Genomic DNA, 15,048 nt, shown 5'->3' on the forward strand with positions numbered 1-15,048 from the left:
ATGTCCATGCCACTCTCTCACTTCGTCCCAGCTTACCCTTTCCCCTCCTTGTGTCCTCAAGGCCATTCTCTAAATCTGCATCTTTATTCCTGTCCTGCCCCTAGGGTCTTCAGAACCTTTTTTTTTTAAATTCCATATATATATTGTTAGCGTACGGTATTTGTTTTTCTCTTTCTGACTTCCTTCACTCTGTATGACAGACTCTAAGTCCATCCACCTCACTACAAATAACTCAATTTCGTTTCTTTTTATGGCTGAGTAATATTCCATTGTATATATGTGTCACATCTTCTTTATCCATTCATCTGTTGATGGACACTTAGGTTGCTTCCATGTCCTGACTATTGTAAATAGAGCTGCAGTGAACATTGTGGTACTTGACTCTTTTTGAATTATGGTTTTCTCAGGGTATATGCCCAGTAGTGGGATTGCTGGTTCATGTGGTAGTTCTATTTTTAGTTTTTTAAGGAACCTCCATACTGTTCTCCATAGTGGCTGTATCAATTTACATTCCCACCAATAGTGCTAGAGGGTTCCCTTTTCTCCACACCCTCTCCAGCATTTATTGTTTGTAGATTTTTTGATGATGGCCATTCTGACTGATGTGAGGTGATACCTCATTGTGGTTTTGATTTGCATTTCTCTACTGATTAGTGATGTTGAGCATCCTTTCATGTGTTTGTTGGCAGTCTGTATATCTTTTTTGGGGAAACGTCTGTTTAGGTCTTCTGCCCATTTTTGGATTGGGTTTGTTTTTTTGATATCTAGCTGCATGAGCCGCTTGTAGGCAGGTGGATTCTTAACCACTGTGCCACCAGGAAAGTCCCTTTAATGGATTTTAAAAAGAAAGTTTTAACATGTATACTCCCCTAGTGAAATAAAATATATACTCTAACTCATTTAAAATTCATGTCGTATTGTTAGACTCTGTTATAACGCAGATAGCCTAGGTTACCTTATGATTCCCAAAACATGTAGTTACACATGGGAAAGGTTTGACGAAACAGTAGTACACTGTGAGGCAGTGTTAATGAGGGATTCTTTTTTTGTTTGTTTTTAATTCTTGTGTGTCAGGCAGTGTTCCAGGCAGTTGCATGCTTTATTTGACTCAGTTATCAAAACTCTGAAAATGAATGTATTTTCCCTGCTTTATAGGTAGGAAAACTGAGGCTCAGAAAATGTTAGTAACTTGACCAAGGGCACAGAGCTAGGAAATAACAGAACTAGGATTTAGTCCCCAAGACTTGCACGTTCCACTTTGCTCCATTTTAATATAACACTGAACTCGCAGAGTTTTTTTTTTAAATTATTTATTTATTAGGCTGTGTCAGGTCTTAGTTGCGGCACGTGGGCTCTTCATTGTGGCATGCAGGATCTTTCATCGTGGCATGCAGGCTTCTCTAGTTGCAGCACGTGGGCTTCTCTCTAGTTGTGGCGCAGGCTCAGTAGTTAAGGCACACAGGCTTCAGAGTGCAAGGCCTCAGTAGTTGCGGCGTGCAGGCTTAGTTGCCCTGCGGCAGGTGGGGTCTTAGTTCCCTGCCCAGGGATGGAACCTGCATCCCCTGCATTGGAAGGCAGATTCTTTTAACCACTGGACCACCAGGGAAGTCCCTCGCAGGGTTTTTCATAACATTGTAGGCTTGTACTTTCAGAAGATGTCTTACTGTGAGATTTCTAGAAATGAATCTGCATGCGCGTTTGGCAGGCACACTGTGGCGCTGGGTTCTGTGTCCTAGTTAACAGATCTATTCTCTGTCTCCAGCTGTTGCCGAAGTCCAGCCCACGTCATCTCATCAGGACCACTATTCACTTTTATAAAGTGGTCTTTAAAAGAAGCAAATCTGATGGTCACTCTTCTGTGTAAAATTATTCAGGGCGTTTTGATTGTCATTAAGATAAAAATCCAGATTCCTTGGCTTGTAGGGCTTTTCCTGGTCTGCTGCACCCACATCTCCATCTTGTCTCCAGACACCTTGCCATCACCGTCGGTTGATTCATCACTATTCTTACTCACAGGGCCTCCACACGTCTCTCCTCGGCATCCTCCTGTTTTTGCCTAGTTAACATCTGTTTCTCTCTCAGGTCTCAACTTATGTGTTACTTCCAAGGAGACTCTTCCCTGACTGCACCCCCAACCCAGCCGAGTAAAATTACTCCCCTGGTTATATGTGCCCAAATAATCCCACACTTCCCATTTGCCGTGTTCCTCAAGTTTGCAGTTGCTGTTTAAAGTCTGCAAAAGATTATGGCTCCCTGAAGCAAAGTCAGCAGTAGTCATTTTAATGCTCCTTATAAGATGTGAAAGAAAAATAAATGCAGCACACTTCATTCATTCATCTTACAGATACGGTTTTGGTGCCTGTTGCACACTAAACACTGCTTTTAGCCGTGGGGATATAGCATTGAGTCCCTGCCCTTGTGGAGATTCCATTACAGTGAGGTAGAAGAGAATAAACAGATCCATAGTATATTAGGTGATAAGTGCCATAAAGAAAAATAAAGCCAGGTAAAGGGAGAGACTGTTAGCAGGAGGTGAGACGAGGGGCATCCTAGAGATAGGGTGGTCGAGGAAGATCTTTCTGAGGAGGTGACCCTAGAGCAGAGACCTGAATGAAAAGAAAAAGTGGAAAGGCCTGGGAGGAAGGTGATCTAAGCAGAGGGACCCATGCATGTGAGACTAAAGCAGGGATGCACTGAGCTTGTTGAAGGAACAGCAAGAAGGCCAGAGTGGTAGGGGAGGTGCGTCAAGTGGAGAAAGGCAGGGAGAATGTCAGAAGGACAGAGGGGGAGGGCATGTAGATTTTGTGGCGCATGCTAAGAGTTTGGGCTTGTTCTAAGTGTGATAGGAATCTCTTGGAGACTTTTGAGCCCAAATATAGTAGAAAGTCCAGTAGTCGCCAAAATATCTTGTGCGACATAGACCAGCCCTGGACATTCTCAGAAGGTACTTCCAAAGACCTTTGCAAATTCCCCAATTTGTGACTGCAGAACTCTTTCCTGTTATTCTCCCAAATTATTTTTGTTAAGAACTATTTTTATGGACATATACTCACTTTACAAGCTAACTCTATCTTATGCTTACTCTAATATTTTTCTCTAAATGCCCACTTAAAAAAAATAAAGAGTTTTTAGAAATTCCTTTCTGATAGTTTCAGCATATGCAATAATTCTGGTTGTAATGAGATCTGAGTAGAAAGTAGTGAGCTAGGCTTGCCTCCCAGAGCAAGATTCAGATCAGTGTCTCACCAGAGTCGCAAATGACATCTCCAGGTTTCCTGGAGAAGAGTTGAGAGATGTTCATTAAATCTATGAATATCAGAGGTTTCCCTGTTCTTGTATAGTTGGAGTTAATATTTACAATGGTGAATCCAAGATAGGAAAAACATTTTTCTTTTTAAAAATAATACCAGACTGTCTCAAGAATAGTCAAATATTACCATACAACCTTTACCCAGATTCTTCAAACAGCAACATTTTATCATATTTACTCTATCATTCTATCAATATATACATAATTTTTTTGTAAATCATTTGAGAGTAAACAAAAAATGATGCTCCTTTACATCTAGATATTTCAGTATATATTTCCTAAAAATATGTATTCTCTTACATAACCACAGCTCCAGAAAATTAACATTGAAACAACACTATTTTCTAATCTGTGGAACCTGGTCAGGTGTCACCACTTAGCTCAGTAGAGCCCTTTGCCTCATAGAAAATCTTGGATCATGTGTTGTTATATAGTTGTCATGTCTCCTTAGGCTTCTTTAGGCCAGTTTTTCGATCTTTGTCTTTCATGGCCTTGACGTTCACAAAGAATGTAGGTCAGTTGTTTGGCCCTTGATACTCTTTCTTCATTATTAGATTCTGGTTACACATTGTGTCAGTGTGTTCCTCACATTGAATCCCATCAGGAGACCCTTGATGTCAGTTCGTCTCATTACTGGTGATACCATGATCATTTGGTTAAGGTGGTATCTGCCCACTTTCTGTCCTGTGAAGTTACTCTTTTTCTCTGTGGAATTAAGTATCTTGTAAGAACTCTGCTATTCATCAAATTTGTACCCTCTAGTTTTGTTTTGTTTTTTAATTCAAGTATAGTTGATTTACAATGTTGTGTTAGTTTCTGCTGTACAGCAAAGTGATTCAGTTATACATATATATACATTTTTAATATTCTTTTCCATTATGGTTTATCATAAGATATTGAGGAGAGTTCCCTGTGTTATATAGTAGGACCTTGTTGTTTATCCATTCTCTATATAATAGCTGACATCTGCTCACCCCAACCTCCCACTCCATCCCTCCCCCAACCCCCTCCCCTTGGCAACCACAAGTCTGTCCTCTATGTCTGTGAGTCTGTTTCTGTTTTTTAGATAGGTTCATTTGTGCCATATTTTAGATTCCACATGTAAGTGATATCATATGGTATTTGTCTTTCTCTCTCTGACTCACTTAGTATGATAATCTCTAGTTTCATCCATGTTGCTGCAAATGGCATTATTTCATTCTTTCTGATGGCTGAGTAATATTCTATTGTATACACATACCACGTCTTTATCCATTCCTCTCTCGATGGACATTTAGTTTGTTTCATGTCTTGGCTGTTGTGAATAGTGCTGCTATGAACATAGGGGCGCTTGTATCTTTTTGAATTATAGTTTTGTCTAGATATATGCCCAGGAGTGGGATTGCTGGATCATATGATAATTCTATCTTTAGTTTTCTGAGGAACCTCTGTACTGTTTTTCATAGTGGCTGCACCAACTTACATTTCTCACCAACAGTGTAGGGGAGGGTTCTCTTTTTCTCCACACCCTTTCTAACACTTGTTATTTGTAGACTTTTTCATGATGGCCATTCTGACCTGTGTGAGGTGGTACCTCATTGTGGTTTTGATTTGCAGTTCTCTAATAATTTGCACCCTCTAGTTTTAGCATCCACTAATTGATCCAAAGTGGATTCATGTCTGAATCAAGTACTGCAATGATGATGATCACACGGTGATTTCTAATTCCATCACTCCTCCTACTTTTCTTCTTTGTAAAGTAGAGCCTTCCTTCTCTCCCAGTTATTTATTCATTTGTATCAGTATGGACTCATGGGGTCTTACTTTAGTCAATGAGTTATAATCTGTCACTACTGTCATTATTTATCGTGGTGTTCAAATTGTTCCTTTCATGCTGACTTCTGAGTACTTTTGACGTGTCCTCATCAGTTTTAATGCTTTTTTAGCCTTTGGCACATCAAGGTGTTCTAGGCATCTTATTTTTAAGGAGTAGATAGACTGAACAGTGGCAGAGATGAAGAGCTTGAAAGGTAGGTACTTAAACATACAATACTGCAGGGCACACCCAGAGCAGAGGGGGCATTAAAAATCCAACTCTTAGATACTTGTCCCTTCCCTTAATCTCCTAGAGTCTCACACTGTGCTGTATTTTAATGACACATAGAATTTTGGACTTGCTTACCTCTCAAGTTGATCACATTTTAGCATTCCCAGACTTTTGGTTTATAGGGCATTACAGAACCAGTCTATAACAAAAAACAACAGTAATCTGGGTATGCTAAATCTCATTTAAACATAATTTTTACTTAATAATTTAGCGCCTTCGTTTAGGATAACTGGAAATGTGTTCATCCAAACAGTTAACTCACATTAGCACTTGTCTTCTTGATAAATTATGTCTAACATCTAATTTCATGTTAAAAAGGAGGCAGATTTCTTTTTCATATGTGGCTTGAATTTCCATCGGTGGTTACTGATCGTTTTGGAGGAAATTGAGCTCCCAATCACTGGAGACCAAGCCATTGTTGATAATAACAAATGGCATTTCTGTAGCTGAGCCTCCTTCCGTGTGGGAGATTAGTGTAAATTCTGTGATTCTATACATTCACACATGCACTCAAAAGCATCACACTGCAAAAGAGAATACAATTCTGAAAATGACAGTGAGGAGAATTCCCTGGCGGTCCAGTGGTTAGGACTCTGGGGGCCTGGGTTTGATCCCTGGTCAGGGAACTAAGGTCCTGCAAGCTGTGCAGCGTGGCCACAAAAAAAAAAAAAAAAGAAAAGAAAATGACAGGGAAAATGTTCACTGTAAGTCAGAGGTTCCCAAACTTCCTTGGTTCATGATGCTTTTAGTGTCTTAGTAATTTTTTTGCAGCATCCCTAGACCAAAAGTTTCTTTCATTATGTTAGAGTTTCTGTCATGTTACCTACAGTTTCTTTTATGAAGAAGGTAGGTCAAAACAATTTAAAAGTAGCAGTTCTCATGGTATTCCACAGATGGCACCGTGATTTCCTTGAGAATTTAAAGTATTCTGTGGTGCTGTAATGCCAGGACACCTCAGCTCACAGTTTGGCAAATGTGGCTATAAGTAAAAAATTTAAATTAAGTTGTATGTCCTATGTGATCCTAACTATTATAACTATTGAAATTTGTGTGAATGTAAACAGATGAAGGAAACACAAAGTAAAAGCAGTTAATGTGGGTTCATCGTAAAATACTCTTAAATCATGTTTTCCTTCTGATTTATTTTCTGACGCTTGGTCTCTGGGTGCTATTTGTTCTTAGTTCCTATAGGAAAGAGCAGTACAAATAACAGAAGGTTTCTTTTAAACTCTGGGGCAATGATAAGTTCAGGAAATTTTATCACTAAGGAAACTAACCTTTTGTGACTGAAATTAACTGTGTTCTCTTTTAGGACCATAGAGTGTTTTGGCTGATCACAGGAATTATGTTCATGGGAAGTGGCCTCATCTGGAGGCGTTTGCTGTCATTCCTTGGACGACAGCTGGAAGCTCCTTTGCCTCCTCTGGTATGAAGGGTCTGGTTCACAGCAGTACCGCAGAGGGGCTACAGTCCTGGGCTCTGAAGTCCTGTGGCCTGGGCTTCAGCTCACGGGCTTTGTGACCCTGAGCAGGTTACTTAACTTCTCTAAGCCTCGCTCAGTTTCTGCATCTGCCACCTGCTTCATGTAATTAAAGGGAGAATTAGATAATGTGTGTAATGCACTTATGAGCACAGGGCCTGGCACAGTAAATAAGTTAGAAATTTATTCTGTGTGGGACACTGACAAGCATTGTACATTTAGACAGATGTTAGTAACTTTGTGGTGCAGCTTTTGTCATAACCAAAATTGAAATGTAGAGAACATTTATCGTGTATAGGAAAAGATACACAGGTTACCTCTTTTTCTTACGTTTCTACTTATAGTTTATACCCCTGGAGCTCAAGACACTGATACATGGCTTGCAGTCCTTTCCTCGTTTAGTGGTTAATGTATCGTTTTACTGGTGGCTTTTCTTTTAAACAGACACAACTAAAATTACGAATTTTTCTGCTTCATTTAGATGGCCTCTTTACCTAAAAAGACACTGCAGGCAGACAGAAGGACGGAAATGAAACACAGCTTCAGGCCGGATGGACTTGAATCAAGCAGGAGTGTCCTAACAAACCGTTAGGCACAACCCGGTGGAAACTGAATTATTTTTTTATGGTAGTCACAGGAGAATTATGATATTCTTCTATTATTTTCTTTTATAAGAGTCAGAGACTTGGGGAAAAACCACTGACATTTAAATTATAGTGTCTGATGTTAAAAATATTAACGGCAGTCACAGTACTAGAACTTAATTGCATTTTCAGGATTCTGAGTAAAGAAGCAAAGCGCTTGCTTTGTAAAACGCCAAAGTTTTATTTCCTACAAACTTAAGAGATTAACTTAACACAAGAATAGATTGTGGTATCAATTTTAATTTATACATGTCAACAAAAGTGCAACCTCATGCCAAATGAAGCCTGGAAACTTGACAAGCCCACAGTTATGAGACCAGGTTGCCATAGTTCTTAGTACAAGGAATCACATTCTTGTGAATTTGTCACTCTCAGGTGACTGAAAAGCTAGCAGAATATATATTAACCTTAAAACAAACTCTGCGAGTTTGTGCTTTAAACCAGTCTTTGACATAACCTTATTTTCTTGTATTTGCCCCCCTTTTATATAAGGAATAAAAAAAGGAAATGAGTTTAATGTCAGCTTTATATAGGTTCCAGTTAATCAGAATTTTACTTCCTCAGCCAATGAAACTATTTTTCTTTGCTTGACTATAATTAAAGCTTTTGGGAATTGAGCTGAAAGAATTTCCATTCTATTACTGCTTTATAGCTGTTTTGGTCATTCCCTGGTTTTTAGAACAGATAGACATGTCACCCCAAAAAGGAAAATATATGTAGCCTAGTTAATCTATTTGCCTACACCTTGGAGGTTGACAGATGGGCTTCCTAAAACAAGAGGGTAGATAAACTTTAAAATTGTGATACCTTTTTGTTTTCACAATCAGATTTGGGTTTAAAACAAATGACTGATATTTGTACGTCTCAAAGCTCCTATCCTGGGGCTTCCCTGGTGGCGCAGTGGTTGAGAGTCCGATGCGGGGGACACGGGTTCGTGCCCGGGTCCAGGAAGATCCCACATGCCATGGAGCAGCTGGGCCTGTGAGCCATGGCCGCTGAGCCTGCGCGTCCGGAGCCTGTGCTCCGCAACGGGGGAGGCTGCGATGGTGAGAGGCCTGCGTACCGCAAAAAAAAAAAAAAAAAAAAAAAAGCTCCTATCGTACTTAACATCTTCTGCCTCTTTTAATGTTGGGTTTGTAAACCTGAACGAACTTTTTGGCGAACCCAAATTATTTTCTGGAGGTTAAGTACAGTTATGCAATAGAACGTGACAGTTATATTTGCCTCCAAAAGATGCATAGAAGATTCTAGAGTGTTCAGAGCAGCTCTTGCACTACAAATTTAGTAGTAAAATAAATATGCATACCCTGATGATGTTGGAGGATACCTGATACCCTAATATGTCATATGAGGGAGTTTAGGGGTCCATTTACCAGGTGGTTTAGTGCTAGGAATAAAAATGATCTTCTAGTAGCCGATTTGAAAGAAAAGTTACAAGTATTAAGTTTTCCCTGTTCCCATGTCTGGTTATGAGAGGACATTAGAATAGCATGAAGCGGGCTGGGCTTGTCTTGGAGCACACTTTATGGTGTGGTTGTTGGAATGTGAGTAGCATCATACATCTGTTCGATGATTTCCAGGATGAAGTATCTTTGACAATATTTAGATTTCACAGGGCACTCTTCTCTGGTACACCTCAGAGCACTCTGCTGCTATTTGATCTTAGGTCATCACTGTAAAATAAGGTAATAAATATCACTTAACTGTGACATATGAAGAATTGGAAGTCCAGAGGGCAAAACTTGATTTGGTTAAGATCAGGCATAGGATAGAATTTTGGTCTTTCTTTCTGATGTTGCTTAGTTTGTGGGCTTACATAAAATTTTTGATGAGTCATGTGGCATCAATAAATGGAGAATAAATGCAACTACCTCATAAGTCTGATGAAGGGAAGGTACTAATGGTTTAAATTTCTTGGAGGTGGTTAAATCAAGTATGATTTCCAGATGGCAGCCAGCTCTGCTTTGGTGATGGGTAGCAGGATGCTTCTTATATTAAAGAGCCCTCAAATAATAACAGCTTATGCCAAAAAAAATGTTCAGCAGTTTTAAATTTTGAATTTAAATAGACGGAGTATGTAAGGTGAAAGAATCCCAAACATTCAGTTATGAGTAAGCAGGCAGTCGTATTCTGTTTAACATGTATAAGTACAAGGAATGATATTCTTAACAGATTGCCTTTGTAAGGCCTTTAAGAAAATGTGGCAAGAATAGACGTCATTTTAAGATGCTATTAACACTTGCTTCATCCTTGATAAAGACTGATAACCACTAAATAGTCATATTAAAAAGCCATTTATTTTGGTGAGTTATTCCAAGAGTTGTACAAGCTTTATGTTTTGGAATTGCAATATTAAACTCACTCTAAATTCAGGATTTATTGTCATTACCTTAGTAATAGCTATGCAGATGGAGCATGGAATAGGGAATTCAGAGACCTGAGTTTATTCCCAAACTCACTTCAAATCTCTGTAGGTCTGTGATACAAAGGCATAGAACAATTCCAGTATTGAAGCCTTGATGAAAGTTTTGGCATATACAGGTAATAGATAAAAATTGCAAATATGTAAATGTGTTCTGATATCTTAAAAGGTAATTTTGAGTTAAATTGTATAAGTTCAGGTTTGTGTTCAGGAGAGATTAAATCCCTAAGGTATTTTTGTTAAGTATTTCAGAATCAATGCTTGGAACTACAGTTAATACTTAGTAGAGTGAAAATTTAATCCACCTATTAGGATAATACATTAGACTGTCAGGTATTAGACTTTTTTCCTGTATGCTGGGTTTTTACATATTTGCCATATACTCAGTAGAAGTACAATTTATATAATTTTGAATATGGGGTTAGTATGGTTTGATATCCTATATGAAAACCTGCTTCGAACGTTGTAAATTTTAACCCTCTCCTCCTGCTGCTTGCTATGTGGTATGTTCAGGCATTGAGAAAATAAAAATCCTCAGGTAAAGAATAATCATGTTTAAACATAGGCCCTGTCATTTAGTAAAGCATAACACTTTCTATAATAATGGCAACATGAAGGTATGCGTCCTTCTAATCCAATATTGAAAACATGCCTTTACTAAAATGCAGTGTCATTAGCTTGTTCTACACTCAGACTTCTCAATTCATAAAAACTCATAATTACAGCTAATTTCTGGTCCCCTAAAAATAAACTTCCTTTTAATTAAAAATAATTCTTCAAATAGGAATTCTTCAAATAGGTTGAGCTGCCAATAATTGTTAACCAAAACCATACTGTGTTTCTGTGTGCTTTTCGCTGTGCCATAGGGGAACCATGCAGCTAGTATACCTCTTTCAGAAAGATGAGACAGTCCCAGGAGTGATCCAGAGGTCCTATCTAGGTATGTGCCTGTTTATGCTGTTTTCCTATATACATACTCACCTTATGCTCACAGTTGTAATTCTACTAGCTTTTCCTTGATTTCTGATTTAGCTTACTCTTCAGCTGAATTCCTGTCTCCTTTGACCAGTCTCTGTACTGCCTCCAGAGAAGCTAAGAGAAGGGCTGTGGTCATTTTTAATTTTCTTATGCTTTTTAGTATCAGTTCACTAGTGTCAGAAGAAAGAGGTTGTACCCTGACTGACAGAGAATCAACTAGTTACTGTTTATGGATAATAATGCCTGCAGATTTTTAGTGAAGCTGAAATCCTATGGTACATTTCCTTTCCCTTAAATATGCCACCCTGCAGGACTGGCAGATGAGATCTACTCTGCTAAAACCAGCCCAGAAACAAGGGCGGCCAAGGCCTGCCTCACTCCTCTGGGTCCCTGGCCTCCGGCTCAGGACAGATCTCTCTCCTTTCTGCTCTAGTTTTGTTGGCACAGCTTGTGGCAGCCTAATGCACCCAAGGCTTCGTGGGATGACGTCAGGCTAGCTCACTAGGTTCATCTGCTGTTAGAACAGTCGTTTCTCCGAAAGCATCTGAGGGCACAGTAAGATGTTTTACTTTTTATATTTGTCTTTCACTATATGAAACATTGAAAATACAATCATCCTCATAAGAAAGGACCATATCATTTGCAAGATGATTCTGGAGTTGTGAGGTTATGCCTCACCCCTTACTTTTCTCCTCACTCTGTTTCTGCTCTTTGTGCCTTTTTCCTGTATACTGTGCTTTCTATTTGTTTGATTGGAATGGGTCACCAACTTTAAAAGGACATTTTTAGGAAGAATTGTGTTACAGAGGTTTTCCTAAGAGATAACCAGAGAGAGGCCTTTCCAGTCATCAGACACAGGTTGTACAGCAGGTCTGAGCACAGGAAACAAGTTAGGAATAAGTTTAGGTACAAAGGAAACAAACTTTGGAAGGGGACATGACTAACCAGAGTATTTGCTGTTTCACATGCTTCTGATGTTGTCCCCATTTACTGTATCCTATTTCCAGATAGTTTGGCTGTTTGTGTGTATGTCTCCACCCCCAGGAGCCCCACCTGTGGTGGGAGCTACAAGGCTCCACTGGAGGCATCACTCTGTCCACCAGAACGCTCACCCTGGAGATGACTTGGCATGAGAGAGGGAGGGGCAGGTTAGGAAGACGGAGTGAAACCTTTAATCTTGGCCGAGGCTATAGATATGAAGTGCCCCAGAGAGTCGGGCTCCCAGAGAACTCTTTCCAGCAGCGATGACAACTTGGTTCTGTAGGGGACACAAAACAGGATTCATTTTCCGTTCATAACATCTGTTAAGTTCCTGCTGTAGTCCAGGCATCATGTTATGCTCGGAAATATAAAGATGAGTAAGACATTGGCCAGACCCCAGGGCTTGAGCTTAAATACCCCTTTGGCAGATCTGTAGGTTCAGAAAACTACAGCTGAGGAAGTTCTCTGTAGTCCCTTCTCTGGTACATAAAGGAAAAGTGTGTCCATGCGTTTTTATTCAGCATCTGAGCTGTGGTGCAGTGTAGACGGCATATCTGGAGTAGTAAGACTTCCACAAACAGGCTGGCCTTTGTCAGTGTGTTCACACCACCTGCTCTGCCCCTGCTGATTGAAATATTGTAGGAACTGTTTTTCAGAATGGTCTAAGCTTGTACAAGTTTTTAAACAGTTTTTGAGGTGGATTTTAGTTTTGGAAACTACCAAGAGTTTTTCTGGACCATGGCTGGTAGATGAGGTGTAGCTGATCAAACTGGCTGATAGGGTTGTGGTAGAGCAGGGTGTGACCATAAAACTGTGACGTTTCTCATTGACTTAATTTTGAAAACTACCAATGGAATCCAGAAATAAAGGCTAACATACTGAGCCTTTACCATATGTCAAATACTATGCTTAACCCTTTGCTTGTATCTTTTTAAATACACTAGTGTCAGATAAGAGGGAAAATCTCAACTCTTATTTATGGAATTACTCATTTACTGGCTTTGCCTGTAGTTTGGCTGTGAGCTAAGTTTCCTCTCCATTTCCTGGTTAAACCATCTTCATGCCTAAAATCAAGTGTTCCCCTGCTTCTTGCCCTCTCTGCCCAGTCAGCCTACTCCTATTTCCAGATCCACTCAGGCCCAAGGGACCCTGCAAGGCCACCAGCATAGACTTCCATTGATCTCTGACTGCCTTTGGTCATCCTAAATGGACTTGCTGGTCTTGTAGGTGTTTCATTTTTCCACTAAGAACCTGGGGGCAGGGACCAGGTTTGTCTGCCTCTCTGGTACCCAATGTAACACTGCTCCGCCAGGGCCCTCGGGCTGACTGAAGGCAGCCCCACAGGAGGTGGCAGTACCACTCAGGTAAGTGCCGAGTCCTCCTGGTTCTAGCTGGTTACTAGTTCAGTACTTAATGCTCACGTAGAGAAAGGAGTCCTCAAAGTCATAACTTTTACTCAAGTAAAAGGCCACCCACTCTGATCATCCTCAGATTGTCTGTGTCCATTTTTAAAATACAACCTTTGATTTATCTTTACACTCAGAGTGCTTTAGGGGCCCCCAGTCTCAAAGGAAGATGAATTTGCATTGTTATACAGAAAGGAATCAAATATACTTTTAGATGATCTGTACTACCCCCTTCAGTTGGTATAAATAATGGTTGAGTATTCTGTAAGTGAGTTACAGCAAGGGCTACTTGAACTTCATCCCATAGTTCACTTACTCTTTACCATTTAATCCTACACTGATTTGCATTTTACTTAACTTCCCATGTGTATAAATCTTTCTATCTCTCTCATAGCCTAGCCTAATTCCATACAATGTCATATCCTAAAATAAATGAGTGGAATCGGTGGTTTAGCTGTATATTTTAAGATAAAACCCATTTGATCTGTTGTATCTATTAAAATTCAAAATGTGCATACTCCTTGACCTAGCCGTCTTCTAGGAATCTTACCAGCAGAGAAATTTGCACAATTATAAAGATATAAATTATAAAGATACAGATACAAGAATGCTCACTAGAGCGTTGTCTGTAATAGGGAAAAAAATGGAAATAACTACGAGAAATAACTAAATGTCTATTGAGAAAGTAAACCAAAGAAATAAAATATGGTGCATCCAGACAATAAATTACTGTTCAGTCATTGAAAAGAATCAGATAGTTCTATATGTACTTGTCTGGAAGGAGGCACTGAAAGACAGTTACATGTGTATGTTTCTAAAGTCATACAAAAACAGTCTTGTAGAAAAAGAACCAAAATATTAATACTGCTTAGCCAGTATGGCAAGTGAAGGGCCCAGGATAATATGTTAGGCTTTGTGGGATGTCAGTCTGAGGCAGCTGATCAACGGTATAGTAGCAGCTGTAAAGAAAGGAATGACCGTGGCTATATCCCACTAAAACTTGAGACACTGCAAGTTGAACTTCATATAAATTTCATGTGTCACAAAATATATTTTTTGATCATCGCACACATCAATGATTTTTAGTTCATGGGCTATACAAAAACGGGCAGCCAGCTAGAGTTGGCCCACAGGCTCTAATTTGCTAACCTCTGCTGTAGAGGATGAAATTGGAGGGGTAGCAAGGGAAACTTTTCACCAAAATTGATGGGATTATGTGTGAGTGTGTTTTTGTGTGTCCCTCTATTTTTCAAATTAAAAAATCTAAAATACATACAAAATGAGATCATCCCCAAATCCCAGCCTTAGAACAAATGCAGATATCAAAGTGGTACAGTCTTGGTACTCACCTTTTTCTTTGACCTCACAGTGATCATAGAGCTCCCAAACCTTGAGCCTGCCTGAAAAACACACTCTGTTAACTGTCTGTTAGTAGCCTTTGAAAACGCACCATGGGGCTTCTCTGGTGGCACGGTGGTTAAGAATCCACCTGCCAATGCAGGGGACACAAGTGCCCTGGAGGATCCCACATGCGGTGGAGCAACTAAGCCCGTGCACCACAACTACTGAGCCTGCGCTCTAGAGCCCGCGAGCTGTAACTACTGAAGCCTGCGTGCCTAGAGCCCGTGCTCCACAACTAGAGAAAGCCCGCGCACAGCAACACAGACCCAACGCAGCCAAAAATAAATTTATAAAAAAACCCACCATGTTATTTTATCAACTTGAAATGCTTTTTTTTTTT

At 39.8% G+C, this 15,048-nt stretch overlaps 2 protein-coding genes across 6 annotated transcripts in view; one reads left to right on the forward strand and one right to left on the reverse strand.

Annotated features, from left to right (window-relative positions):
- MRS2 (magnesium transporter MRS2) overlaps positions 1 to 8,137 on the forward strand; it is a 28,532-nt gene extending 20,395 nt beyond the window's left edge. For both annotated transcript variants that reach the window (XM_027128500.1, XM_027128499.1), the window contains 2 exons: positions 6,709 to 6,822; positions 7,358 to 8,137. In XM_027128500.1, the coding sequence (XP_026984301.1) occupies positions 6,709 to 6,822; positions 7,358 to 7,468 (225 nt within the window). In that variant the 3' untranslated portion in view covers positions 7,469 to 8,137. The remainder of the gene's footprint in view (positions 1 to 6,708; positions 6,823 to 7,357) is intronic.
- Positions 8,138 to 11,835: 3,698 nt separating this feature from the next.
- Positions 11,836 to 15,048, reverse strand: part of GPLD1 (glycosylphosphatidylinositol specific phospholipase D1) — a 61,572-nt gene continuing 58,359 nt past the window's right edge. For all 4 annotated transcript variants that reach the window (XM_027128502.1, XM_027128501.1, XM_027128504.1 and 1 more), the window contains 2 exons: positions 14,657 to 14,707; positions 11,836 to 12,178 (listed from right to left, as the gene is read on the reverse strand). In XM_027128502.1, the coding sequence (XP_026984303.1) occupies positions 12,092 to 12,178; positions 14,657 to 14,707 (138 nt within the window). In that variant the 3' untranslated portion in view covers positions 11,836 to 12,091. The remainder of the gene's footprint in view (positions 12,179 to 14,656; positions 14,708 to 15,048) is intronic.

This window comes from Aethalodelphis obliquidens, unplaced genomic scaffold (assembly GCF_003676395.1).
Source record: "Aethalodelphis obliquidens isolate GAN/ISIS:26980383/991018 unplaced genomic scaffold, ASM367639v1 scaffold34, whole genome shotgun sequence".
Taxonomy (NCBI): Eukaryota; Metazoa; Chordata; class Mammalia; order Artiodactyla; family Delphinidae; genus Aethalodelphis; species Aethalodelphis obliquidens.